The following is a 27129-nucleotide window of genomic DNA, read 5'->3' as shown; positions in this document are numbered from 1 at the left end:
ATTTCCTGCAACAAAGGTCTCTAACAACTCACACTGGACCATTTCCACTGGCCATTGCCTATGAGCTCTCGAGTCTCTCATTTAAGGCTTATCTAGAGTCCTAACTCAGACAGGTCAAAACCTCTTTGGACTTTGGTTTCCCCATTTATTAAATCAAATAATTGCATTAGATAATTACAACTTTTTCTCCCAGCTCAAAATTACAATTCTAAGCCTTCCCTGGCCCTTCTTTGCTGGAACCAACTTCTCTCCTCAGAAACATGCATACAACTTTATTTGTACCCATCGTGTATTGCATCAAATCGTTCAAGAAATCACTTGAGCACCCACTCCAGGTCAAGAGTTGTGTTGGGGGAAGAAGAGGCAAAGAGGCAACAAGGCGGACACAGCCCCTGCCCCCAGGAGCAGCTCTACTGGTGTGGGTATAGGGGTCGAACCTCTTCCGAGATGCTTTCCGAAGAGCAGGAGCCATCTGCACATCCCTGTCAGGGCTTTGCACAAAAGAGGGAGAAGCAAGAGCTGCCCAAAAGCATGAAAAACCCTTGTGCGCCTAAACATGACCTGCCCCCTTGCCTTTGCTGTTGGATGAAGACCAGGAGCTGGCAGGAAGTCCACCAGGGAAGGAGCCATGGCATGGTGTTTTCTCCACACGCTGCCTAGTGTACCGCTCACTGGGGAAAGAGTCAGGATTCTAAAGAAAAGGGAAACAAACTATGTAAGGACAGCCCGCTTTTTTTAAGCACTGGATTGAGATTTTAAATAGAGGTACTTTTCACTTCAGATAGAGGATTCAAGGTTATTTATTTTTCTTCTTTTGCCTAAGTAAAGCCAGATGCTCGGCAGGTGTGAATCATGTAGAAGGCTTTAAAGGTGGCGAGGACAAATGACTGTTTTGGTTCAGATCAGTAAAATACTCAAAGAATGCTCACACTCAAGCATCAAGAATGCAAACATGATAAAAACAACAAAAAAAGTACTCTTATGAGAAAACATTTTAAAAATGGCAATGTTGGAAAGTGGTCAGGTTCTGCACCAGAATGTTGGGTCTGTGGCTTCTTGTTAAAAGCTTTCTTCTCACAACAAATTTTCGGAAAGCAAAACCAAAATGATTCCTAGAACTCTAGTGTTGAGTTTGATTCAATGAGTAGACCTTCTGAACTGCAACAACCTGTTATGACACACATGTCTCATTTCATTCACGCTTCCTGTCATTTGTTTTGGAAGCTTTTTTTGCGCATTTGGGCTATGAGGACACGCAGTTTGGGGCTGAAAAAGATGGTACTTTCAAGCCAAAGCGATTCCATTCCCGAGTCACTAACTGTAGGGCTCCTAAGGGCCTGCTGAGAGGAGTGCCAGCAGCACAGAAAACCATCGTGTGGGCTTCAGCAGACGTGGGTCGTCAGTAAACTAAATATAAACCTGTAGGTTTACTTGGGACACCAACACTTTCAGGGTTGGAAGACACAGGAAGACACACCTGGTTGCTGCAATACACAAAAGTTTATTTTTGACTTTTTTTTCTTTTCTGAAGGCAAAATATAATAGAACTGAACATCAATGAATTTTGTACAACAAAAACAGCTTTTAATATGGAACAGACAGTCCATGAATGTTTTAAAATCTCGGAATGGCTTCCCTTTTTCAAAGTCATGCTTTCTTGCAGTCCATGAGGAGTTGGCACGAAGAGATGGTGGCAGCTCGCTGGGTGAGGTGAGGGGAAGGGCAGGTGGGCGTCCCTAGATCCGCGTCAGCTGGTGCCACAGACTGGACGGGAGGATGCTTTCCACTTTCTCCATGACAAAGTTTAAGGGGGCAAACAAAGTGCTGAGGAACTGCAAAGAAACCAGAAACGCAGGGAAGTCAGGAAAGATCTCGGTGAAGGCTGTAAAACAAACCTCTCCAACCCATGCCTGCATCTAAGTCTCTGCACTGTGGAACTCTCAAAAGGCTGCAAGTTCACATTTGTTTACAGGAAACATTGGTGCATGATCAAACCCGCATTCCAGCCCCCGCCCCCAGTGCTGACAGGTAAGGGGAGTGTCTGCCGACAGCCCTCTCCACTGCTCTGATAGCTGGCCCACGGTTCCGAGGCCTTCCGACTAACTAGTCTTCAGGATCCACTGGCTGCCCATGCAGATGACTAATGCCATCAAAAGGGATTGGTAGATGGTGGCAAGTGGGCAGAAGAGTTAAAAAAGTGGGGACAACTTAGACCACCTACTTGCCTAGCTGGGGACAGAACTCACTTTAAGTGGAAAAGACAATTTTAAAAAGTTTGTTATATGGTTGTGAATTGCTTTGGGATCCTATTGTCTCCCAAGAACCTGTGCAGCTCATGCTCATTTCTGAACTACCTGCTTGGTGTGGTGCATCATGGGAGCCTGGGGGAGGACAGCAAACTGGCCAGTCCCTGGAAGACACGTCCTTGTTGAAGAGGTGCTGATCTGAGGAGATCTGTGGGGTCTCTTTCATTTGGTTACTAAACTCCTTTCTGCTTTTCATGTAGCGAAGAATGCTCGTTAACTGTGTCTTTTAAGAAAACCAAGTACCTTGCCTGAGATACACCTAACATAATCTCAAATCTATCCTGATTATGTTTTTGTGAAGACTCAGCTTCATTCCACAAACCATCCAGCATCTGGCAGAAGAGGTGCCCTAACCAAGCCCAGCACGAGAGGGGTATTTGGACAGTTTCCTTGCTCGCTGTCTGTTCACAACCAAGGTATCATCTTGCTAGGGTTCAATACCTGGTTCTCATACTGTGGAGTCCTTTGTCCTTTGTCCTTAGCACAGCACTGTCTACTCCACCAAGAATTTCCCACAGAAGCACAGTGTAGGACACAAGGACACATGCAGAGGGAAACATGGTTCTGTAGTGAAATTATTAGACAGTGCACTTAATGAAGTTAGAACGGGTGCCTCTACTGGTCCCATGTTCCATGGACTGCGGGTTTTCAAGAAGGGGTATGGTAGGCAAGTTTCACAAATTCACTTGACCTCAGAATCTTGTCTTTTTTTTTTTTTCTGCTTTATTTCCCAACCCCCCCTGGTAAATAGTTGTATATCTTAGTTGCAGGTCCTTCTAGTTGTGGAATGTGGGACGCCGCCTCAACGTGGCCTGATGAGCGGTGCCATGTCTGCGCCCAGGATCTGAACCCTGGGCCGTGGCAGTGGAGCGCGCGAACTTAACCACTCGGCCGCGGAGCCGGCCCCACCTTCTTCTTCTTCTTCTTCTTCTTCTTCTTCTTCTTCTTCTTTTTTTAAAGAACCAGTAGAATACAAACTTGGAAGCCCTGTCACACATTAGAGCTGGACCATCAGGTGTGAGATTTGTATAAGGAAACTCAAGATAGTATAAGATTTGGAATCCTTTTCTATGTTGAGTCTTTTACATCAATTAAATATATTTACTCAGTAAGGCACTTAAGTGCTGGGTGAGATATAAAGGAGTCTAGGACAAAACTCCCACTGTCAGCAAGCTCAAATGCTGCGGGAGGCACTAAGACCTGAGCACAGCCAAGTAATAATACCAGAGAGACCACGATGAAACAGAAGAAAGAAGCACAAACAAAGCACCAGGAAGGTTCAGAAAAGGGAGAGAATGCATTGTGTTCAAAGGATCAGGAAACACCTAAAATGAGGCAACTGAAATAGACCCCAATGGATGGCTGCGATATCAAAGATAGAGATGGGGTAAGGATGGTAAGGAAAGAAATATGAGCAGGTGGGCCCTCCAGGCTCAATAAACAGAACAGAAATGGGAAAGCAGCTGGAATGACCAGACGATAATAAATAGTTGAGCTGGCTGGAGAGATAGAGGCAGAGTTCAAAAGTGCTAGGAAGAATGCTAGGGAGGGCCTTAAAGGCTAGGCTGGGTTGCAGTTAAGAAATAGGAGCCATGTTAGTACTTGAGCAAAGGTGGATGGCTCTTTCCTCAAGTGGGTGTTAGATATATGGCAACTTCTGGTAACCTTCTGAAATTATCCTTTGGTGAGTGCACAGAACCACTTGAGATGCTCACCCTACAGAACGGACTGCCTATCCTTTTCAGTTTAGAGTTGAATGCAGTTGGAAGGCATCATGGGAGATACTGGGCCCAGGAATGAGTAAGTACTTCCCAAACTGCCTCTGAAAGAGTTTGTAAAATCCTGGTTATGAGAAGATAATGTGGAACAAATCTACTGATTGCATTAACCCAACATGATAACATTATAAAATTAAAAATATATATAACACACACACACACACACACATATATATCTTTTTACTCATTTATATGTAATCAGAGACCACCAAGGCTCCATAAAACACAGCATTTGCCTCTAACACTCAGTTCCATAAAGAGAAGCGAGGTGTTGAAGTGGTCTGGATAAACCAGATTCTGACAAGGGTTGGAAGATGGGGCTCAAGGAACAAGGTGATATTGTTGGTGAAGTTATCATATCCTAAAGACTTGACCAAAAACAGATTTAGAACTGCCAAAGTTGTGACTCATGTGGGAAGGAACCAGTGAAGTATTAGCATGAACCAGTGCAGTTAGATGAAAGGCATCACTCAAAGTCTGCACTCTAGGCGACTTCATGCACTAAAACGAGGGGATATCAGGGAGTCTCAGCTTGGCAGCAGAATGAATGGAGATGTTGTTGCAAATTGGTTCAAATAAATACCTGTTTGTTTGTTTGTTTGCTTTGTTTTGGGCACTGACCTCATTTTGATAAAAAGTGGAAAAGTGAGGCTTCTGGAAATCAAGGTGAGCCTCACCCTGTTTGATGCCTGTAATTGCCTCTCTTCCCACACTGCACAGCAGGATACAGTGGGCCCTGCCTTCCTCGACTATACCTGCCCTTCTCAACAAGGTTCCACAAGAGAGTTAAGTCCCAATGCCTCCAATATACATGATGATTTACTGCTCTCCCTCACATCTAGAATGTGTTATCCTTGGGAGAAGTGAGAAAAGAATCCCTTGAACCTTTTCACCTCAGTTGAGGTGTGCATCCCTGATTACTAAGCTACCTTCCTCCTTAGCACCCGTTCCCACATCCCCCTCCCCACCCCTCAGCCACAGGGAAGAGGCAGACAATGTGACGAGTCATCTGATGCTGCTAAGCCCTTTCACTTAGTAACCAGATAAAGGTCAGTGGCTTTCATCAGGAGGTATTAAAAAAAAGAAAGTTTGGTGGAACCTGCCTTGCTTGGGATGCTGATTTACATTTCTTCACGTTTGAAAATCAGTCAATACTCTGGCCAGAGACTCAACCAATGCATACAGAGAAACAGCAGTTTCACTCATAGACTTGGGAAATTTATTGCCTGAAAAGTTAAGTCTGAATGAGCAACACCAGGCAACCCTGGAACAGCTCATCTATCTCAATGTCTAAAACTTCTGTCCAGAGGGCAGAGATACACGGTCCAAAATGCACCATAATTCAATCAGTGTCTTGTGGTGAGAAAAAGCAACTGAACTAATAAAAAAGAGAGAGTGACACTTCAATCGCCTGATCCTCCTTTTCCCCAAACACCATTATTTAGAAGAAGGTCATGGCTCCCAACGTGCTTCGTTAACATTCAAAACGCCTCTGCTTATCTGAATAAGTTCCAGGTGCCCTATTGCAATGAGACAATTGACATTTCACTGTAATCAATATCAGACTTCAAAGAGGTCAGGGCCTATAAGTGAAGATGAGAGTCAGAAGTCAGGGGGCTCCGTCTCAGGGAAGGAGAGAGACCAGAGGAGGAAAGACAGGGCCCTTCAAAGCAGAAGGGGTCAGAATGCTGACATTCCCACATTCTGTGAGGGGCTGGGTTTGGAATGATAACTTCTTTATATGAGCAACCTTATCTTGGTAACCAAACATTCTAGGAAGAGTTAGTCCTAAGTCATTGAGGTAGATTAGATTAGGGAGGAAAGCCAGTTGAAGCCTCTCATTTTACTATTTTCCAGTGGTTCACACTCCACTGTGGCCTGCCTTGCTGGCTGCATATCAACATGTAAACACGCTGGAGAGTTCCCAAGCTGCTTGTGGCCTGGAGGGTGGCAGTGCAATCTCTCCGCATCTACTAAAAGTCATTATCCCAGGGCCGTTATCTCAGACGAGGGCTGAGAAAATCATTTTCACAAGCTGCAAATGGTCTGCAGGCAGCCTATAGAGTGGCTGTGGTAACCTGTGGGGGCTTCATGAGGGGCCTAATGAAGTGGCAAGGGTGAAAATGTGGAGAAGACTCTGGGGGCGGGGTGGGGGGGAGCAGGCGAGAGATGGGGCTTGTCTCCTTCAGGCCATCCATCTTCCTTCCCCATGAAGTCCCTCCAGACATTTTGGAAACTGCTAAATCTTAATGAAGAGCAAGATGAATGTGATCCTCCAGACAGAGGTTTAAAAGCAAATTTATCTAAACTACATTTGAAAAATATGAGTAACCAAGCAAAACACCACACCTTGGTAGAGAATAAAATACGAAGACTGTAAAGGCAAGTTTATATTTTATTCAATCACTTGATCCTAGACGCAAAACCAAAGCTTTGGAAACATTAAATGAGGAGAGTGGCCGTTTGTCTAACATAGGTAATGAACACACTCTCCGATGTTCTGGAGGCTGTGCAGCCGTTCGTGGAGAACACCCAGTCATATGCTATGTAATGTCCTCCATTCTTCCCAATCTGCTCCCTGGTTAAGGCAGTTTTAGGCAATTAGTCATTTCATTCAGTATAGTGGTTCTCAGCCCTGGCTGCACCCCCACATCACCTGGGGACCGTCTGAAAACTCAGATACCCACGCTGTGCCCCAGATCAATTAAGTGAGAGTCCCCGTGGGGAGGGAGGACAGACATCAGTAATTTTTAAGCTCCCTAGATGATTCCGAGGTGCAGCCAGGGCGAAACCACTGATTCCTAGAAAGCTTTCGCCTCACCAGCTCTGACAGCACACCATCTACCTGCAAAAGGCTGCTCAAAGTTTTGGCTTTCTTGAGATTGGTGTTCCTGAAAGGAAACGTGGTCCTCAACCCCCATCCTCAGAATCTGCTGGGGTCCTTACTAAAAACAGATTCCAGGTGCTAGCACTCAAGATTCTGGTGGCGGGGCCAGGTGAATTTTATGCACGCTAGAGGCTGAGAAGCTCTGTTCTGATGCAAAACTCCCACCAAGTGCTATTTGTTCATATAATGAAGAATACTAGGCCAATGACAATGACTTCTACAGATATGCTTTAAAAAAAAGTTTAAGAGAGGAACATAAAAGGAGGAACAGTAATTGTCTAATGTTGTAAATGTATTCTTATTTTAAATTTTACTAAGTTACACTCTAATCTACTCAGACTTTTGGCAACTACTTTTACTTAGAAGTTGACTTGAGAATAGAAGAAAATAATAAAAAGCATGGGTCCATTAACTAGGGAGCATCCAGGGAGGCAACTTGGGTGATACTGGGTTTAGAAATCATATCATGTACAGAAGACTTAAGGAAATTTAAGATATTCTGCCTAGGGAACATAGAAGGTAGAAAGTTAGAGGTGAGAGGTGGCCAAGAATATATTAGCTGTCTTAAGAATTTGCAAGAGGAAGTAGACTTGTTCACTATAGTTTCAGAGGGTAGAACAGGAACAATAAGTGAAAATTACAGGGAGGTAGCTTTTATCAGTATAAAGAAGAGATCCGAGTGATCCAAAAATGAAATGGGCTTCCCTGTTGAATAGGTGAACTCCCCATTGTGAAAGTATTGAAGATGAGTCCAGATGACCTCCATCATGTTACTGTTGAAGGCAATCTGTTTAAGGTACCTTTCAATTCTGAGTCCATAATTATAAAAGAAGAGAAGAGATGCTAAGCTGTATCTGATTTTTACATTGATTCTTTCTGCAGAAACCACTACCATTTATTTATTTAATAATCATTTATTGAAAACCTACTATGTGCAAGTTACTGTGCAAAGCTTTGGGGATACAGAGATAAGGAAGACATAGTTCTGCTCTCAAGGAGCTCACATTCTAAAAGGGAGACAGACAAGTTTTCAACAATTATAGTACAATACAATAAATGTGATAATATAAGTATTCATGGAATACTGTGGGATCATGGAGGAGAGACATCTAACTCAGCTTAGGAGAAACTTAGAAAGAAAGCTGAGTATAAAAGAACAAAGAGGCATTAGTAGAGTGGACAAGTCAGGGTGGTGATGGGAAAGGGCATTCCATGCAGCGCAAACAGCACGTGCAAAGGCACTGAGCTACACAAGAGCCTGGTGCATCTGGGAATGGTGAGTAATTCACTATGGCCCAAGAGTAGTGTCTGTGCAAAAGTTGGGAGGGATGAGACTGAAGAGGCAAGCAAGGCCAGATCATAAAGGACCTTGCATGCTATGCTAAAGAGCTGGGACTTTATCCTGAAGATGGTGGGAAACCACTGGAGAAATCCAAGCAGGGAAGTGACATGCTTAGACTTGCAATTTAGAAAGATCATTCTTGTGTCAGTAGGAGAAAAAGACTGGCAGAGGATAAGACTGGAAGCAAAGAGACCAGTGAAGACTCTTGCAGGAGGCCAGGCAAGAAATAATGAAGATCTAAACTAAGAGAGGCCACGGGGAGAGAAGGAGGGGAAGAAGACGTGAATTATATTTACTGAATGTAGTGGCTTAAGAGGTTAGGCCCGACAGGGTGTGGATGCCAAGACAGACGGGATGTGGGGAGGGAGAGAGGGAGCTTGGGAGGGCTGCTGAGTTTCTGGTTGAGCAACTGAGCGGATGGCAGTGCCACTGGCGGAGGTCAGGAATACAGGAGGAAGAGCGGTTTTGGTGGTGGGGGAAGAAGGGTGATGAGTTCAGTTTTGGAAATGTTGAGACTGAGGTGCCGGTGGGATTTCCAGTTCATCTTCAACACGCATGAAAATACTCTTGCAATTCCAGTCCCTGAACTCTGCCGAGCAGAAAATGTCAATCATCTGGAAAGGGATTAAATCAACCCAGCCAAGTTAGAAATCATGCTTTCTGACTCCATTCGCCTTGAAATCAGAATGGAGTTCCAGGGGAATAATTGATACACTTTTCCTTATTCCTTCTGTTTGAAACTCATCTGTGGCAAAATCAGTAAATTTATCCTCACTGCAAGTGCAGTTTGAAATGGTCAGTTTTCAACAAGGAAACAATGGTTCTTGGCTGTCAGTACAAATGGCTTTTCTTATTAAAGCTCTTCTCCACACCCCTTCTTAAAGACTCTTACTGGCTTTCCATATTTCTATATGTTATGTCTGTATACTTTTTAATACTACAAGCCCTTCACACCCTCTCACTTCATTCTCCAAACAAGCCAAACGTTTGTAGCCATTAAAATTTTTTTATTTAAATTTTTGAACATGTAAATCTCATCCTTCTTGAAGGAAAGACCCACAATTCTAAAGATGAGAAATAACGTCATTCAATTTATACAAAACTGAACAATTTCCCACACGTTTTTCATTTGCTAGGATTCTCTTAATTATTTATTTAATCCTTTTAGATCTCATGCTTTTTTTGGAAAAAGAATTTTTTTTGTGCGAAATGAGGCAAGGCATGCATTAACAAACAACCTACACTTTCTCATTTGACCTTCAACCTTTCGATCCCACTGATGATAATGAAAATTAAACAGTGAGCAAATGATCAATAGAGGCACGTCCATTTCTACACGACACTCCCTCAGCTCTCTCCTGCTGCCCCCCCTTGGCTTTCCCTGCCCCTCCCAGAGGCCTTCCTCTAGGCAAATACTCACAGCTTTTGCGAAGACCCCCATAAGTTCTGGGAACTGATGTGTCAGGAGGGCCAGCATGGCTGTGAAGGAACACAGTCCAGCAGTAAAGAGAATAAAGAAGGGAAGCTCTTTCTTTGGGTAAACTGAGACTTCATGGAAAGCTGTGGAGAAGATCAAAAGGGAATTATTAGGGCTGGAATAAAACGCATTCTCAGGGAAGTTTCTACACATGGGACTGACTCTTCAGAGCTTTGGCTGAAGCCTGTTGGAAATGAAAAGTGCAGGCACTTGAACAAACCAGAGCCAACACTTGAGCCAGCCTCTGGCTGCCTATCTGCTTCTCCGGAGTCAATACTCAACCCTCGGCACTCTACCTAGGGGCATGATAGGGCTAACATGGGAATGTCACACATTCATGGGCAGGGACAGTAACACCAGCTATGCCTAATAAACAGTATTCCTTTATCAAAAGCAGACAGAAAAACAAACCTTTATTCCAATTATAAAACACATGTTCATTGTATAAAACCCAGAAAATCCAAAATCAAGTATACTGGAAAAAAAAATCCTCTCTCTAGATTTTCACCTTCCTCTAATTTTTTAATCATTATATGGGTGATAATAGTTTATCTTGTATTTTTTTCCTGGAACACTCTAAGTATGTCGATGGAGGGTGCCGCCTTGCCAGAGACATTCAGCTGGGCCACTCAATCTTCAAGGGTTGGGGAGCAAGGCTGTGAGGGTCATCTGGCAAAATTGTAGGAGATTCTTGATGACAAATATACTTCCAATAACCACCAAAAAAATAAATAACTGGTGCTCTTTAGAGCACCTTTCATAACTTTTAAATTTCAAACATTGAGTTTGGGGAAACCACAAAGCTGTGGCAGAAAAGCCGAGGGAATGGACTCCCCGGCTTTCTGCTCGAGGTGTGGCTGTCTGTGACCTGGGCCAGTGGGCGTGCTGATCAGGGGAGAAAGGGGCTGGCCTGTGCAGAAGAAAACACCAACTGTGGGGGCCCAGGTGGCGGGGAGCCATGACAATGCATGTGAGCGATACTCCACTCAATCAAGTGCTCCAAGAAGGACCAAGTGCTCCATTTTCCTCAGGAAATCCAAGATCTAAAGGCCCTTCCTCAGCCATGCAGCTCGCATGACTTAGAGCCCTGAACACTAATCCACTTTGCTGAAACTGAGGGAGGAGAGGAGCAGGGAGGGACAAAGCACAAATAAGCAGGTGCACCTGAATCCAGGGAAGTCTCCCCACTAGGGTTCAAAGGCAGGATGCGAGTGCGCAGGGCCGACTGTGGCAACGACGACACTTTCAATGTGCAAAATGTGGGTAGCATTTAAAGTAACCGACCCTCTCTATATCCTCACCATCCTCACCATCAACCTCCAACCCCCAAAGGATTGCGAGGGGAGATCAGACTCGGACAACTGCATCCAATTAAATAAGTGTGACCTATAATTTTCTATTTCAGGCTTATAAAGATTATTCCCATAAAATTTCTTTTAAGAACTGTAATCTTGTCCTAATAGTGAATCTATCTCCATGGAAACTTAATTGGACTCAATTAAAACATTTTAAAAGTGTACTTTTCAGAAAACGGCCTTTCTTACCAGAAAATGGAAACTTTAACAAGGATCTCCCTGAAGGGGGAGTCAAAAGGTAAAGTATGGGCCCGTAACAGGGATTTCTGGAATCAAACCTAACGTAGTGTGAGGCACCAGACCCTTTTCCACAACAAACCTCAGACAACGAGGAAGAACGCATCACTGGGATCTCCCAGTTCGCTAAGCCACAAATCTAACGTTGGGCCTGGAAGCAAGGAGACAAGTGCGCTCCCTCCTGCTCCTTCAGTCTGAGACAGCCACTTGTTTTGCACCCAGACCCCACCATGTTGGAGATTTATGACTGGCTCCATAAGGTTGGCATTGGACAATTTACTATGTACCCAGGGCTCCAAAGTTACACTATTCCTCTGGAAAAGCATTTAAATATGTTATAGCTATGAGCTATGATATAACTGGGGCTGGTAAAGAGGAGTGGGTGGCAGGAGAGAGGATGGGGAAGAGAGAATAGCCAAATTCGGAGCTTATTATCTGAGGGAGAAAAATATGTCCTAAGTCAGGGCCACATGAAGAGGCTGGACACGATCCCTGTACACAGTACGACTTGATAATAACTAGTTAGCAGGAATTGTCAAAACAATGTTGTATTACAGTAAACCAAATCATACTTTCCACATGTGGTGTAGGCCAGCAGACTGCTAGCTCATAAAGTAGTCGAGGGCAGGGTTCCCCTCTTTGTGCTGGATACAGCGCTGAGGTTGCACGTGTGCTCTGCACATGTTACATCAACGCACTACGTGCAATCCACGAGATGCTCACGGGAAATCCCTCTGGCCAAGAGCATTGCATCACCACAGAGAGCACCCGCCCTTCCCCACGACTCCGCCTCTGGCAATGATGCCAGCGTCCTGGTGCTGCCCTCCCATCCGTGACTCATCTGCAGCTCCCTCTGAAGTCAGTGCTTCCTCTTCAAACTCCAGTCTGTGCAGACTGCATCTGACCAGCTAGGGAGCTCAGGAAGAACTGTGCACAGTGGACCAGCCCAGCGAACATCAGCCCCAAACTAGGGGTCTCTGTGCTCAGTCCAACCAGTATATGATGTCTCTTCATTTAAACTGCAGTCCTCTGGGGTCTTTCCCTTCGACGAATTGGGAAAGACTTGCAGGGGCAGGAAGCCAAACCCACTCACATAACTCACTTTAATGCATATGCTATCAAATGAGGACAGGGTTTGGGAGGAGAGCAATAAAAGGCAAGGGACATTATAAACATTTCTCATCCCCACCTCTTCCCATCCCCACCCTCATTGGCTGAAGAGGGGAATGCAAAGGTGAGACTTACAGGGCAGCAGCTCTCGGTCTGCTGTTTCTGTACAGATTGGGTAAGGATAAAACAGATGCCCCTTTTCCAAGGGATAGGGGATCATCCGAAAAGCTGAAAAGGAAAGACATTACATTAGAGGTTCAATATTTGTCTCATATCTTCTCAACTTCAAAAAGGGACTTTTGTGCATTTTTATAACGGTGAACACTTCTACAAATAACTCCCAGAAAGGATGCAAGACTTACCCAAACTCTGAGTCATGTGCCAGATAAACTGTCAGAGATGCATTATGATGCATGACTCACACGTTAATCTCACACTATATATTCTGGGCAAACCTCACAAAACTGGGCGGGGGTGCAGAGGAGTAGGGAAGCCATCAATTCCAATGCCCAGGGTTTCCTCATCTACAAAATATTATTAAAATGTCATAAGCACTAATTCACTATAGCTCAACTGATGGTAATAATGCAAACCTGGATTGAAATGCTTCCCCAAGAAGCAAATGTGGATTGACTTGTTGGAGCCTGTTACAGATGTACAAATATGAAAGGCATTCTACCACGTCGATTTAAAAAATACATCTAGGTGGATCAGAATTCCAACCAAGATGGATAAAAACAAAAATCTAAAAATGTATGACTTGGGAGGTATTTCTAAACTTTATGAAACTTTTAAATCTTCACTATCACGTGGGGAAAAAATGGATCTGGAGAGATTGATTATCTGTATTTTGATGATGTCAGGCCACCTAAATTCTGCTCTTGTGGCATCAGATGATATTAGGTCTCACCTTGAATTATGGCTTTCCAATCAATCCATCCCTGCTCATGATCACATGTGTTACTCTCCCTGTTACCATGTCATCAGCATGTTAGTCTCACGGTTCCTATGAACAGTGCTCACGGAGGTAATTTTTCTTCAACAGATGTCCTTTAACTACAGTACGCTGTAGATATGAAATACAAAAACTATACCCTACACTGGGGGTGTAAGATAAAAATCCTTGCCTTCATGTGTGTCAAAGAGGGGTGGTGGCAACACAGCAAACTTTTCAGTCTTAAATGCTATATTTCAAGGAACTGTAGTTACATCTCAGCTGTGTAATTACCTAAGCCTTCTCAAAATGCTGTCAATGTACATATTTATCTTTTGCATACTTATTTCAAACAGGAATCAGAAACAAAGAATGTTCTCCCTCACAAGAAATGACAGGGTTCCATTGTAACCAGCATCAGTGCACATATGGTATTTATTCTGGTGTCTGAATATTATTTAAAAGTAAAAACATTATGTATGTGATTCCAGCATTTGGAATGCAGTCAATCTACACCACAGTGGTATCACTCTGAGGTTACAGCACATTGCCACGGAGAATATAAATCACTATAAACGTGGGATTAGAGCAGAGCCAGTTTGCTGGCAGTTTGCTGAGGTAAAAATGTTATCAATTTTCCTCTTGCAACAGAAACCTCTTAAACAGAGATTAAAACATTAAAAACACCCGAGACTTTAACTCTTCTTAAAATAAAAGGCTCACCCTAGTTCAATCAGACCTTTTCTTTCACGCAAACAAAGATGACTTTTGCCCGCTAAAACGAGCAAGAGACGAGCTCCCTGCACAGGTTGTTAACACACAAAGATCACTCGAAGGAACCATCATCTCTCTCCATAGAACTAGGCTTGCAAGAGAAGAAAAAAATCTACAAAACCTAAAAACCCTTTTAGTGCATTTATAGGATACACTGAAATCTCTTCTGGGAAGCAGTGCATTTAAATTTAAACTGCAATACGGCAGGATTTTAATACCATTTCCCATAAATGATGGCTGCTATGAAAGCATTCCAAAAATGTGGAAAAACCTACATGGAAGTTTCTTTTTTTTTTTTTAGATCCAGATTCTCCACGTGCAACAGGGCTGCTGCAATTAAGAATCTGTTCGGGTTCATATGATATAAATAAACTCTTAGTTTTCAAAGTGGCTATAAATTTGAATGCTAAATTTTATTCAAAATTGAAGTCAGTTTGCACTTCAGGGAACAATATTTTAAATGAAATAAAGGAATGCAAGATCTTGAGAGTGTTCAACCATAGAAATCAAATGGTTGGTTGGTATCTTTTCAGTCAGATGCCAAATTTTTTTCACTCTAGTATTTGGCATGCATCCAGAATCTTGTGCATCAGGTTAGTCTTTTTTCTTCTTCTAATCAGTTCTGGTCTTTTTGGAGAGGGTGGAGACATTGATTATATACAACTTAAAAAAGAATACACACATACACATGCTGCATGGTCCTCCCTCCACCCAACACCCATGACTGTAAAGATGCTTATGGTGTTCTTAAAATCTCTCTTTCTCATTTCAGTTGTCATGTACGTCGGGTTCATAAAATCATACTAAGAATTTTGGCTTCAATAAACAATAGCAAATACAATTTCTGTTTGCAATTTTATCCTTTACCCACCCTGTTGTGCATGGTCCAGCAAAGTGTGAGATAAGCAGAGGAGGTCTGGAGAAAACGGGAAGAGGCACTGCATAAGCCTTGCCAGCTTCACCTCCCACCTCCTGGTCCCCTTCACTGCAAAGACAACTGTTCCACGAGAACCTTGTGCCTTCAGCTGCATGTCCAGAAATTTTGCAAGTGCAAGTAGTAACACACTGATTTGGCAGCAAATAAGGATGGAAACAAGGTCATCTGATCTATTTTACGAATTTGATCTATTTCATGAGTGACTACAAACCTCCTAAAAATCCTCATCAGAAAAAACACACATTTCAGAAGACATGTATTTGGTTCAAAACAAAACAAAACAAAAAGCTGGGCCACTCAGAGTTGATACATGGTACACAAACGGCATCTCTGCATTTTCCTCTGTGGGCCATCTCCTGCCCTTCCTTGATTGCTGTCGCGCCTTTGTGGAAGGGGTGAAATGGAACTGGGAATTAGTTAATGGACACCTCAGGCCCTCCACAGTGAGGTCCGAGGCATTACACTGCTGCCTTCTATCTCTGACCAGACACATTTTCTAGGCTCCAAGTCTACTGGTGCTGTGCCCATCAGTGACCTGCCACCTATACTGAAGAAAGAACCAAAGAATGGACAGAAGGATGGATACATAAACTAATTAATTCCCAATTTTCCCAGCTATTTCCAATGACCTTTCCCCCTACCCACTACATAGACAAGGATAGAAGGTAATGTTTGATATTTGGCTTGTCTATGTTGCCTTTTCAAAGAGGATCTCAGAGAACTTTATACAGGGAGATTACATGTAACAGTGAGAACTGGATTTGAATCCCAGCTGGATCTTGTCAAAATGTATGGGCCTTCCTCATGATGAGGGATGAAGGTGAGCAACGCACATACTGCTCGGCACTGACGGAGCTCACCCAGGCTAGGAAACAGAGGATCCAATACCACGAAAGTAAGTGCGAAAGCTCCCCCATGCTGTGCACATCGGAGAGGGGAGCAGTGGAGGTGACACCTAAGGATGAGTCGAAATTGACCAGGTAACAACTGTATGACTTTGGGTGGGTCATTAATCTTGACCAGGTAACAAGTGTATGACTTTGGGTGTGTCCAGTCTGTCCATCTGTAAAAATGAGAACACCACGGACCTCAAGAGGCTGTTAAAGGGACTAAGTGTGAGAGCAGAGATCAAGGTATCTAAACACAGTGCCTGACTGCTCAATAAAAGTTAGTTTTCTCTTTACCTCCCTTTTCTACTAAACCCGAAGTTTCTACTTTCTCTATCAGGTCATACTCTAGCGTGTAAGTAAAAATGGTGCTTGTTTGTAAACAATTAGAAGTGAAAACAACAGAACAGAAAATTATCATCAAAATACAAATTTTATGTTCTCATTTTGACTAAAATGTAGGTAACGGGCCATAAAGGCTGTCTGTCTTTTGTGAGGCATTTGGGCACAACAATAAAGAAAATTCAAAAGTCAAAAGCCTGGGTTCTGATCCATATTCTTTCACTATCTAATTATGTGGGGTTGAGTAGATCACTTTCCCCTGGTTAGATTGAATGATGTTCCAATCCAATTCTGAAGGGAAGTTCTGGAGTTTTATAGCAGATTCACTAACTTGTAACATTCTGTTCCTGCTTGTACTAGTACTGTTTGTAGCCACGCTATATATTATATACATATGTGTGTAGTGTATGTATGTATATGAGTATTTACACACACACATATTCATGTTTCTCTCAAAGCATTTCAAAGTCTTAATCATCTTGGTACCCCCAACACAATGCCTAGCACAAAGGAGAAACTCAGTAAATATTCACTGAATAAATAAATGAATAAATTAATGCACAATCAGGAAGAGACAGAATTTTCCCTTTAAAAACTCAGGTGGATCCAAATTATGGTCAGTCACTGAGACTGATAACTGAGAGGAGCAAGCTGGTTCTACTGGGCAGTAGGTGGGGAGGCATCGTGCAAGATCTGGAGACCGGCTATTGGTGGAAGTTAGTCATGACCAGGGGACTTCAGCTGACCATCGCTTTCTCCCAAATTATAAAATTTAGCCCTAGATCTATGGGGTGAGGGGTGGGGGAATCTCTCTTTAGCAGTCCAAAAGGTGCCAGCTGTTCGAAGGAAAGGTTTGGTTAGAGGAAATGCCCTAAGGACCATATTGTACAGCAAGCAGCATTTACCATTAGGTTCAAAGAGAATAAATTAGAATCATAATCTCATCCTATGCTTCAACAATGGGCCATTTTCTCCTCTCAAAGGAAATACTCTGCTTTAGTCCCCCTAAAAACACCACCTTCAAGTCTTATACATTATTTAGTGAATTCTTTGGGGAAAAAAATCTCCAAAAGAAAATAAAGAGTCTTACTTGGTCAAGTGGAAAAAATTGAAACAAAGAAAGGCTAAGTGATTTACCCCACGGCATACTAGTCTTCTGATACGTAGAACTAGAAAATTAAATCTTAAAGTTCACAGTTGTGGCCAGCAGACTACCCTGTGTCATGTGTTATAAAATAAACATAGCCAAAACAGAGCCTTGAAAATACCAAGGCAGGAGGGAGATAAGGCCACATCAGTAATTAATACAGGTAAAACAGAAGATGTGCCACTTCAAATAGGGCCCCATAGGGTGCAATACCATTGTAAATAAGACAGTTCAAATGAGGTCCCTTATTCATATTTGCTTTTTATATTCAACTCATACCTGCAGTGGTGTGCGTGTGTGTGCGCACGTGTGCATGCATGCGTGCACGTATGGACAACCAGAACCGACAGTGTTTAACATAAGTATAATTCAGATAAGGTGGCAGCTGTGTAATGAACTAAGGAACATATTTTTAAATCTTGTAAATTAAAACTTTTCTCCTTTCTTGATTATCTTGACTTTGAGGAACATATTGTGTAATTTCAGGGGCTGAGGCAGTGATGAATCAAACATTTTAGAAACCTTTGAAATGCTGATGTATTTGTGGTTGAGGACTCAGTGTTTTTTTTTTTTAAACCACCATATGTTTCAAACCCAAACAATCTCTGCCATGAATCAGCTGGACTTTGGGGTTTTATCAAAAATGTGAGTTATTTAAGCCTGATTGGTGGGAAATTCATTTAATCCCACAAGATGACTAATGCTCCAACATAATAAACTCATTAAAAAGCAAAGCAAAATATAGCCCATCTCCACCCCTAACCAACACTTTTGACAGAAGTAAGAATTTTTTAATCTCTGAAAGACTAAAATAATACTCATTTTTTTAACATGGAAGGTGAAATTGGGTACTGTTACCTTCCTCTCTGAATTGCTTTCCTAATGAAAAGGGGAAATTGGAAGGGAGTTGGGGAACGGCCTTAAAATTCAGAATGAAGAAAAAATGATGTAAAGGAGAAAACCTAAACTATGAGGCTGGAGATGTCAAAAGGCGCCACCACGTGGTGCCCTGGAGGAAGCGCAGCTTCCTGCGCTCAGGGTAAGGCTGTCTAGGGGAGGCCCGCTGACCTCTTGAGAGGGAGAGGGAGAGGGAGAGCGAGCGGTCCACGTACTGCAGCTGCCCTCAGCGCAACTGCCCTGAAGCCCACCAACCTGACCTGCGGCGATGGCATTGAATATCATCAGTGCTTCACAGTTTTCAAAAACTGGGTAAGTTAAGTAAATACCACTGTGAGCAGCCGAGTCCGAATTCTAATCCAAGTTTTCTGATTTAAAATCCAGAGCCTCCATTTAATTTAACTTAGAATGCACACAGATCTAGAAGTGATATCAAAAGATTGCACACAATTGTCTGAAGTTGGAGTGGTAATTCTTTCTTCTAAATTGCATGACAGATTTATAGCTTTATTTTTAAAAAGGACCAAAACTGTTCGTAACGAAAGAGTCTTTTTCTAAATATATACTATTATATACACATACACACATATATACACATACATATTTATGCTTGTAGAAAATATAATGCTTGCCGTATAAAATTGGAAAAATACAAATATGAAGAAAAAAATCACTTATAATCCACTTAAAGATGTATTTATTTCTAGTCTTTTCCTTTGTTTACATATAAAATTTATTTTTGTAAAACTGGGCTCATTCTACATTTAAAATGTTTTAATTCAATATTCAATAACAAAAATATGATTCCATATAGAATCATTACCTTTCTAAACCCTAGAGAAGGAATAAGTATACCCCAGTGCGTAAGTAGTGATGTAAATTGAGGGCTTCCAAGCAAATGCTTCAGAGATGACTGATCCTCTTATCCTTAATCTATTCGGGAAAGGCCTACACAGCTGCTATTACAGGTGAGAGCAGTGTAGAAAAAGTGAACTTGGGTTTACATCCTGGCTCCTACCAACAGAGGCTGCAGGACATCCAACAAGTCGCTCATCTCAATGAATCTGTTCCTCTCTTGAACAGCTGAGATGGCCCCCTCTCAGAACATTATCAGGAGTAGTACATGAAGGAATGGAATCACAAACCCTCTGTACACGCAGTTATACAAACATTCTTCAAGGTTCTTAGTATTCTCCCAGGCAGTTAGTACCTAGGAAGCACTCTCACGGTTCTCTTTTCAAAAACTGAACAGCAGTGTAACTTCCCTGGAGTGATCCTATTTACCTGTAAGGATCAAATGCAGAATTTCCTTTTCCTATAGGTCCCTGACTGCCTTGTCATAGTGTTTTATGTCTAAAAATTCACCTCCTCTTTTTATTCTAATAAAGTGTTCTGCCCATCTAACTTGAGGTAATTACATTCCCCCAACATTGCTACCCTGCATGATTTTGGAGCTCACTGTGTCACTTCACATTTCTTGAAATCTCATTGTCCTTCCCAGTCGATCCAGAGCATCTCCCCACTGTTATTTGATTATACAGGTAACTGATTTCTAAACAGAATTTCCAGTTATTCCTCATGGAATTTTTATTTTTTTTATGGTTATGCCATTCCTAACACCATGTCTCTATCACTTGTTGCCCCATCCCTCTTCTCATCCTTTCTATTGGACTAGTAACTTTCTTATCAATCAGATCCAATTGATAAGGTTCCATTACTCTGTTTCCAAGATGCCAATCTACAACTATGTTCTTATTTGGCAGGCCAATTTGTTCATTTAATTTTTCCACAACTAACACTAGGAAGGCCTCTCATGTTCAATCTTGTTGGGCTTTTTCTGTCTCTTTCTCATGTTTAAATAAAAATTCCTTTCGTCTCGTCTGGATAGAACACCTTAATTGCAACAATAAGCCCCAGTGAGACAGGACTGTATACATGCCCACACACGCCCTGAGTAGAGTGTGCTCTGTCTTAGCATATCCAAATACCAGGACCAGGACACCTGCAGTGTTATTCCACTTAGACAGTCGGGGCGGGAGCACTGATCAAGTCAACATCCCTCAAGGTACAAACAGTAAATTATTTAAGTAGACCAGCTGTTAATTCTCTAAAGAAATATTCTCAAAACAACTAAACAAAAAACTTTCAATCAACTTGGGTCTCACCTCTGTCAACCTACTTTACCCACTCCTCCTTGGCTGCCCCCCTCCCTTCCTGCACCAGTTTGGACTCCTGCTGGGTTAGGAAAGGGCAGGAAAAGGCAAGAGCAGAAGATCATCAAAATGAAAGTGAGAGCAGCAAAGATTAAGCAGAGTGAAAGGTATTAAAAAGACATTCGTTTGTGAGGCTGATCAGAGTAGGAATGAATTAAGAAAAAATTATCAGAAGACTCTAATATTTGTTTTGTTTCCCCATAAGAGGAACCCCCCGCCATGCTACATGTTGCACTTGCTTTGCTTAAATTATTTATAAAAGAGTATCAACACACATGTTGTCCAATAATCCATAGTCTTGGGCCTTTTCCCCTAATTTATATTCTCCCAAACAGTCCCACCACTTAGCATTTCTTCACACAGGGTCCTTGCTTATAATACTGTCCTAACTCTTCAAGGCTTGGTTCAAATCTCATATAACCCATAAGGTTACCCATGACTGCTCCACCCCATAGACCTCTCCCTTCTGAAAAATCCCTGGGCAGCTGATACATGCTGCTGGTTACTCCTCCCAACTAGCCAAGATGCTTCTTCAGGGAAGGGAGTATGTCTCACCCACCATTAGAGCCTCTTCTCCTTACACAGAATGATGGTACCTAGCACGTCCTCAGACTGATTTATCCCTACACCCATCTAACAGGCATTTATCCATTAACACACAGATGCTACATCTGCCACGAAACACTAGGGTCCAATGGCCACCGCTCTGGTTCTGAAGCATAACTGCTGCTTCTTTGTGTTTGGCCAACCTAGCTCCAGCAGAGGATAACTGTGGCTCTTTAGCTAACCATCCCAGAGAGGCCATCCAAGTGGTAATCAGAGCCCAGCAAGAGGTCTAACCCCATGCCAAAGATTCCCATGATGCTGAGGGGCTGTCCAGGTCTCCAAAGAGAGTTTTCTAGAACAGTCCAGATTCATCCCTTTCATTGTATAAACTTGCCTTTTTGAGCTGTAGAGATAGCATCACCAGAGGAACACCCACCACCACTGGGGAACTGGAGAGCCTAAGTAATTAACCATCTCTCACTGATGGACCATCGCAGACAAAAAGAGCTATAGATATGCAAACTTTCATTATTCATCATGAATACTCAAGGAAAAACAGTTTTAGCATCTTTTCATGCTCTTAAAAAAATGTTTCAAAGAAAGAAAATTACTTACTGCCTTCCCATGTACAATGCAAAAGATTCAAAGCCCCTTCCACCCTCTTCCAGTGTGCCAGATGAAAGAAGGCATATGCTATTGCTTCACTGTCCCCTCTCTTCAGGATATGTTCTGGGGGTAGGATTAAGCTTTTCATTTCTAGTAGGTACTGAAATAAAAAAGGCAGGAGACAGATGTGTTAATACACAGTAATTTGGAATTCAATATTGAAAACAGAGAGGTTGATTTCTCTAAAGTCACCACTCATAAGCATTTCATCAAACCTGCAACCTCATTATTGCTTTTGAAGGCAATTACTCAAACATCCAGCAATTCAAATTTTGCCGACAGATAATTAGCCTTGTACTAGGTTCCTACAGTGAAGATCACAGGCTTTCAAGCTAAGATGCTCTAATCAAAAAAATATACATAAACTCAAACAGCAAGAGGGAAAATTGAGACAACACAATAATTTGGTATAACTTTGTAACCAGAATGAAAATATATATAACAAACACAAAAATGTTAAGACGTCATATGACTAAACCAATTGCACTACAGACTTGACCAGAGATTGACCAGCACAGTCCATTATTTTTTCTACACAGATCTATCAAGGAGAAAGACCTAGTCCTGCAGAAAGTGCCACCCATCACTGCTACGATGCTGGAGGGAGGAGGGGTGGCAGCCTGACGATAGGAAGACCCAAGGGAGAGGAGCAGTACGGACCCCAAACTACAATGTTCTTTAAATCCTTTCCCAAAGCCTGCAGGGTTCTCAGTTTACACCTCTTCATTCCTATCTTCTACAAAGGAGATGGGAGTATAGAGCAAAAATGGATATTCTTCTTGGGGGCTCAGAGAAGATGAAGTTTCCATTTGCATTCTTTTGTTCTTACTATAGAGTAGAAAGGGAAGCAATTTAGGATGGTATTTCATATTTGCAAATGTCTTTGCTGGCTGCATTCTTCCCTGTGCTCCACTCCTCATTATCTCCCCTCCCAATTCATCACATACACATACACATACACCACCATGAACCACCATCACAACAACCCATTCTTCTCCTGTAAAATGGAGATTAGCAGCCAATGGAGGGATGTGTTTAATTAAAATGGGACACACAGCAACAGGAAAAGTTATGAGAAGAGATGTTCAACAATTTTAATGTCAGAAACAAAACCATCTGTAGATTCACCTGTTGGTGGAAATTCATGAAAGAAGGTGAAGAATGGAAGAATCCTGGTATACAGAATGGAGATTATGATACACTTATCAATGCTTCATTCCCATCTCGCTGTGAATTTATCTGCTTTGGACACCAGGGTGCAGTTGCCTTTAAGCTTCCTCTCCCATTGGCAAACTTGGTGTCAAGGTGTACAGCCCAGCAGGCACTGGGAGGACAGTTTTTTCACTCTTGTTCAGCAAATGAAACTTTTCTTGCTCTGGGTCTGATATTTGAAGAAACCTCCAAGTCTCAGACCTCAAAGCAGGAGAGTAAGGAAGTGAGAGAGCCCACCCAGAGAACGCCAGAGCACGGTGATATGGCTGTCACACTTCAGGGGGTGGGTGGGATAGAAGGCCCTCCTTCATGGAAAGACCTCTTCCCAGGCTGGTCCTTGAAAGGTGTTTATTATTTTGATGGGAACTCCTCAAGCATGGGTTCCAAAAGAACTTTTTGGTCATATGCCTTTTTGAATTCTACTATTTACTGCTTTCCTCCTCCATCTTCTTTGAAAACAGTACAGTACAAAAATCTTTTGGGAAGAATACGATTTTGAATTACCTAGTAATCTAACTAGCACTATACTTAGAAGGAATATCAACTATAATATAAATACACAGGTGAATTTTATGCTCAAAGATATTTGGCTATCCTCTTGTGATTTTCTTACCTTAATAGAAGCCACCGTACTGTTTATGTTGTTACTGCACACAATGATCTTAAAAGACGTCAAGGCTATGAGTCGTGAGAAAGATATATAACTTGTAAAGTGCTATGAACTGTATTAACTGTTTCAGAGTAAATTAGAGGAGGAAGACCATTTGGTTACTCTTAATAATCACCAGGAGAACAAAGGAAAGGGATAACTTCTTGCCTAATGAGAGCACTAGAATAAGATTTTGATTTCTGAGTTTCTAATAACTATTTATAACCACCCTGCCTACCAAATAGTCAATTTTTAAAGAAGGGTCATGCCCTATGAACTCTGAAACAAACTAAATATGAAAACCACTAGCTCACGTGTCCCAGGTATACAGAAACCTCTTCAAGTTGCTGTATAGAAATTAAAGTGCAAACTACCATTCCTTTTATTTCTATGATTAGGAAAGGCTTTCAAAGTCATTTCATTAAGCATCTATGAGAGGACTCTTCTCTTGGCCTAAGGAACATTCAGGAATAGAAGCACCTGAGAAGAGCCTGGTAGCCACCCACATTTGTGGGTAGAAGTCAAAACAAACTACGAGGGGGCAGGGTAGAGGAAATGTGGTGGCGGGGGGATTTTTAGAAAATTAGCTACAAAGGGATACAATAGATCTGCACTGTCCAATACAGTAGCCTCTACCACATGTGGCTATTGAAATTTAAATCAATTAAAATCAAATAAAATTAAAAATTCAGTTCCTCAGTCCCACTAGTCATATTTCAAGTCCCCAAGTGCTGACATGGTTAATGACTACCATATTGGACAATGCAGAGACATTTTCATTACCACAGAAAGTTCTATTGGACAGCACTGCTGTAGACAACGGAAGTTTCCAATCTTCAAGTAGCTAAAGCAATTTTTAACATGAAAAAATTTTACAGATGCCCATGATAGGAATTATAAGTATACTATCTATTGATTGAAAATAGACAATATGGCAAAAAGCTACAATAAATGTAATAAAACAAGAATTCACTTAAAAGCATTGTTGGCCACCAGGGCATCTACATATATTTGGACTATAGTTGTACACATGTGTGTGAGACAGATGGTTTACTCAGTCTGCAGGCTGAATGTGCTACATATGGCTTCAAGGACATCATCCATAGCCCTAAATGTGAGCCGTGAGGTAATGCTCCATTTCTCCTCTGAGCTCCCTCTCATCTTTGCGTATATACTTTTCACACACCACCTTATATTAGTTATCCACGTGTCTTTCCCCGCAGCTGAATCGTAAGATCCTCAAGAGAATGAATCTCATTCCCAAGAAGTCTCTCAAAATGTGCATCCCTGACCTCATCAGCCCCGTGAGGCTAACCAGAGCAACTCACCAAGGAAATGGAGCTGCCTTCTCGTTGTATCTACTTCATGGCAGAAATAGGTTATGCCTATGAAGGAGATTTATACTCCTGTATAGTTCCAAACAAAATGTTGGCTCTAACCAAATGATGAAGGCTAATAAAAACAATGTGTTATGTTTTTGGCCAGGCTTAAAATGGCTGGCAAGATCAGTTCTCAACATGTGCAACATTTAAATTAGAAAGGCATGGAACAACATTTCACATCTTACTTGTCAGGAGAAAAATAAATGGAAGAGGGCAGATCCCTATCCACAAGTATGCAGAAATCAATTAGAATAACTGTAGCCTGCAAATCAGAGAACACTCACTCCCTGCCTGTCTGTAATAATTATTGACTTCTATTAGCTAAGCCAGCATTCTATGCTCTGTTGCCTGCCATCCTGCCTCTAACTTCCTTCCCAGATTCTCAAATCACATTGATCTTAAAGCACAGGTTTCTAAAAGTTTCGGAAGCAACTCTTCAAAATCCATTTGTCAGACCTTGTTCCTTACGCCCAATATAGGAACATATAAAGTCAGGACACAAAGAGGAGCTGAGTAGTGCCTACTTATGGAGGTATTTGAGCAGAGGCTGGCTCACCTGTCAGGAAAGCTGCAGGAGAGATTTCGCCCATCAGAGGCTACCCCAGGCGACTGCTCAGGTCTCTTCTGCTAAGGTCTTAAAATTCTATGGTAATTTAAGTAAAAATGATCCCAAAGTTATCCTTCATATAGATATTAATGCCAATGAGTTAATTCATAACCCTTTTTTGGATTTTTAATACCAACAATAGAAGTCATATGAAAATCATTAGTAAAAATATGGGAATAAACAAAATATGAAAGAACATGTTAATTAAATTACTGCACAGTTAGATAATGGCCATCAAGTTGCTCCCCAAATCATGTAGTGGAAGAATATTTATTAGCATGAGGAAATGTTCATGATATATTACTAAGTGAAAAAAACATATGTATACCATACAGATTATAATTTTGGTAATAAAAATGTATATGTAAGCATTAAAAACTTTGAAAGGTCACAGACTGAATGGTAATGGTAGCTAAACATTTGATTTTATAGGAGATTAATTTCTTCTGTGCTGTACAAGTTTTCTATAAGCATTATCATCTACACGTATGTGCACGTGTATGTACGTATATATGTAATACAAACCCATGTTCTAGACCTGCGTCAAAAACACAAAAAGTGAACCACACAAACCAACCAGAGATAGCAGTTCTTTGTATGTCTACAGTGCTTTGGTGGAACTGGCTCTGAAAGGGGCTGTAAGCTCAGAGAGGATATTTTTAAAACATCAGTAAAGAGTTCAGAGAATAAAACTAGTGCCATTTGGAAGGCATGCTACATATTCTGAGTGTCAGTGTTGCCTACTCCCTGCACTCAATAAGACACACGCTGGAACAGGACAAAAACGTCAAAGGAACAATGGCTCACTCAGGTCATGCTGCGATGGGAAACGAGGTGCACAAGGCACCCTGCCTCCCCTCCCCTCTTCTGCCCTCTGCCACTATGGGCCACTGTTTGAATCCCAGCTCCGCTATTCTGCTGTGAGACCTTGGACAAGTTATTTAATCTCTTTCAACCTCAGCTTGCTTATCTGTTAAAATAGAATAACAAAAACACACACCTTGCCAGTTTTAACTTTTGAAGATTACATAGGACAATATATGTAATACATTCACACAGTACCTGGCACATAAGCATCCACTAAATAGTAGCTATGTTTGCTAACAAAAAATTGAAGTGTCCACATTATTGCGGAGGTAAGTTGTGTTTTTTGTGTCTGTGTGTCCCACAGACAATTGAGTCTCTTTCTAGAGATAATTCAGCAATTTTATCGTAGAAGCAGATCAGCTGAAGAGAACTGGCTACCAACGGTCACCAACTGACCAATATGGAAACAAGCACAAGGCAAAGCTGACCCGACAGATTAAACCCAGTGATCTGTAGTACCACTCAGGGATCCTCTTCACAGGGTAACTGCTTCTTGCTGGTTCACTTATTTCTTCATCAGTTACTTTGCTTCATTAAAAAAATATGAGAGTGCCCACAATGTATCCCAAGGAAAGAT

The 27129-nt window shown here is 41.9% G+C and overlaps 1 protein-coding gene across 23 annotated transcripts in view; it reads right to left on the bottom strand.

The window, feature by feature from the left end:
- Positions 1–1481: 1481 nt before the first annotated feature.
- The window catches only part of ST7 (suppression of tumorigenicity 7), a 257760-nt gene continuing 232112 nt past the window's right edge, over positions 1482–27129 (bottom strand). For 12 of the 23 annotated variants that reach the window (XM_070616382.1, XM_070616361.1, XM_070616363.1 and 9 more), the window contains 4 exons: positions 21785–21935; positions 12628–12720; positions 9734–9873; positions 7866–8927 (listed from right to left, as the gene is read on the bottom strand). In XM_070616382.1, coding sequence (XP_070472483.1) covers positions 8808–8927; positions 9734–9873; positions 12628–12720; positions 21785–21935 — 504 coding nt within the window. In that variant the 3' untranslated portion in view covers positions 7866–8807. Of the gene's footprint in view, positions 1833–7865; positions 8928–9733; positions 9874–12627; positions 12721–21784; positions 21936–27129 lie in introns of those variants that run through there. The other 11 variants (XM_070616384.1, XM_070616364.1, XM_070616362.1 and 8 more) reach the window with 1 other exon arrangement.

Source organism: Equus przewalskii, chromosome 4 (genome assembly GCF_037783145.1).
Source record: "Equus przewalskii isolate Varuska chromosome 4, EquPr2, whole genome shotgun sequence".
In the NCBI taxonomy this organism is placed as follows: domain Eukaryota; kingdom Metazoa; phylum Chordata; class Mammalia; order Perissodactyla; family Equidae; genus Equus; species Equus przewalskii.
The sequence above is the reverse complement of the archived record's forward strand: the minus strand, read 5'-3'. Positions and strand labels throughout refer to the sequence as shown.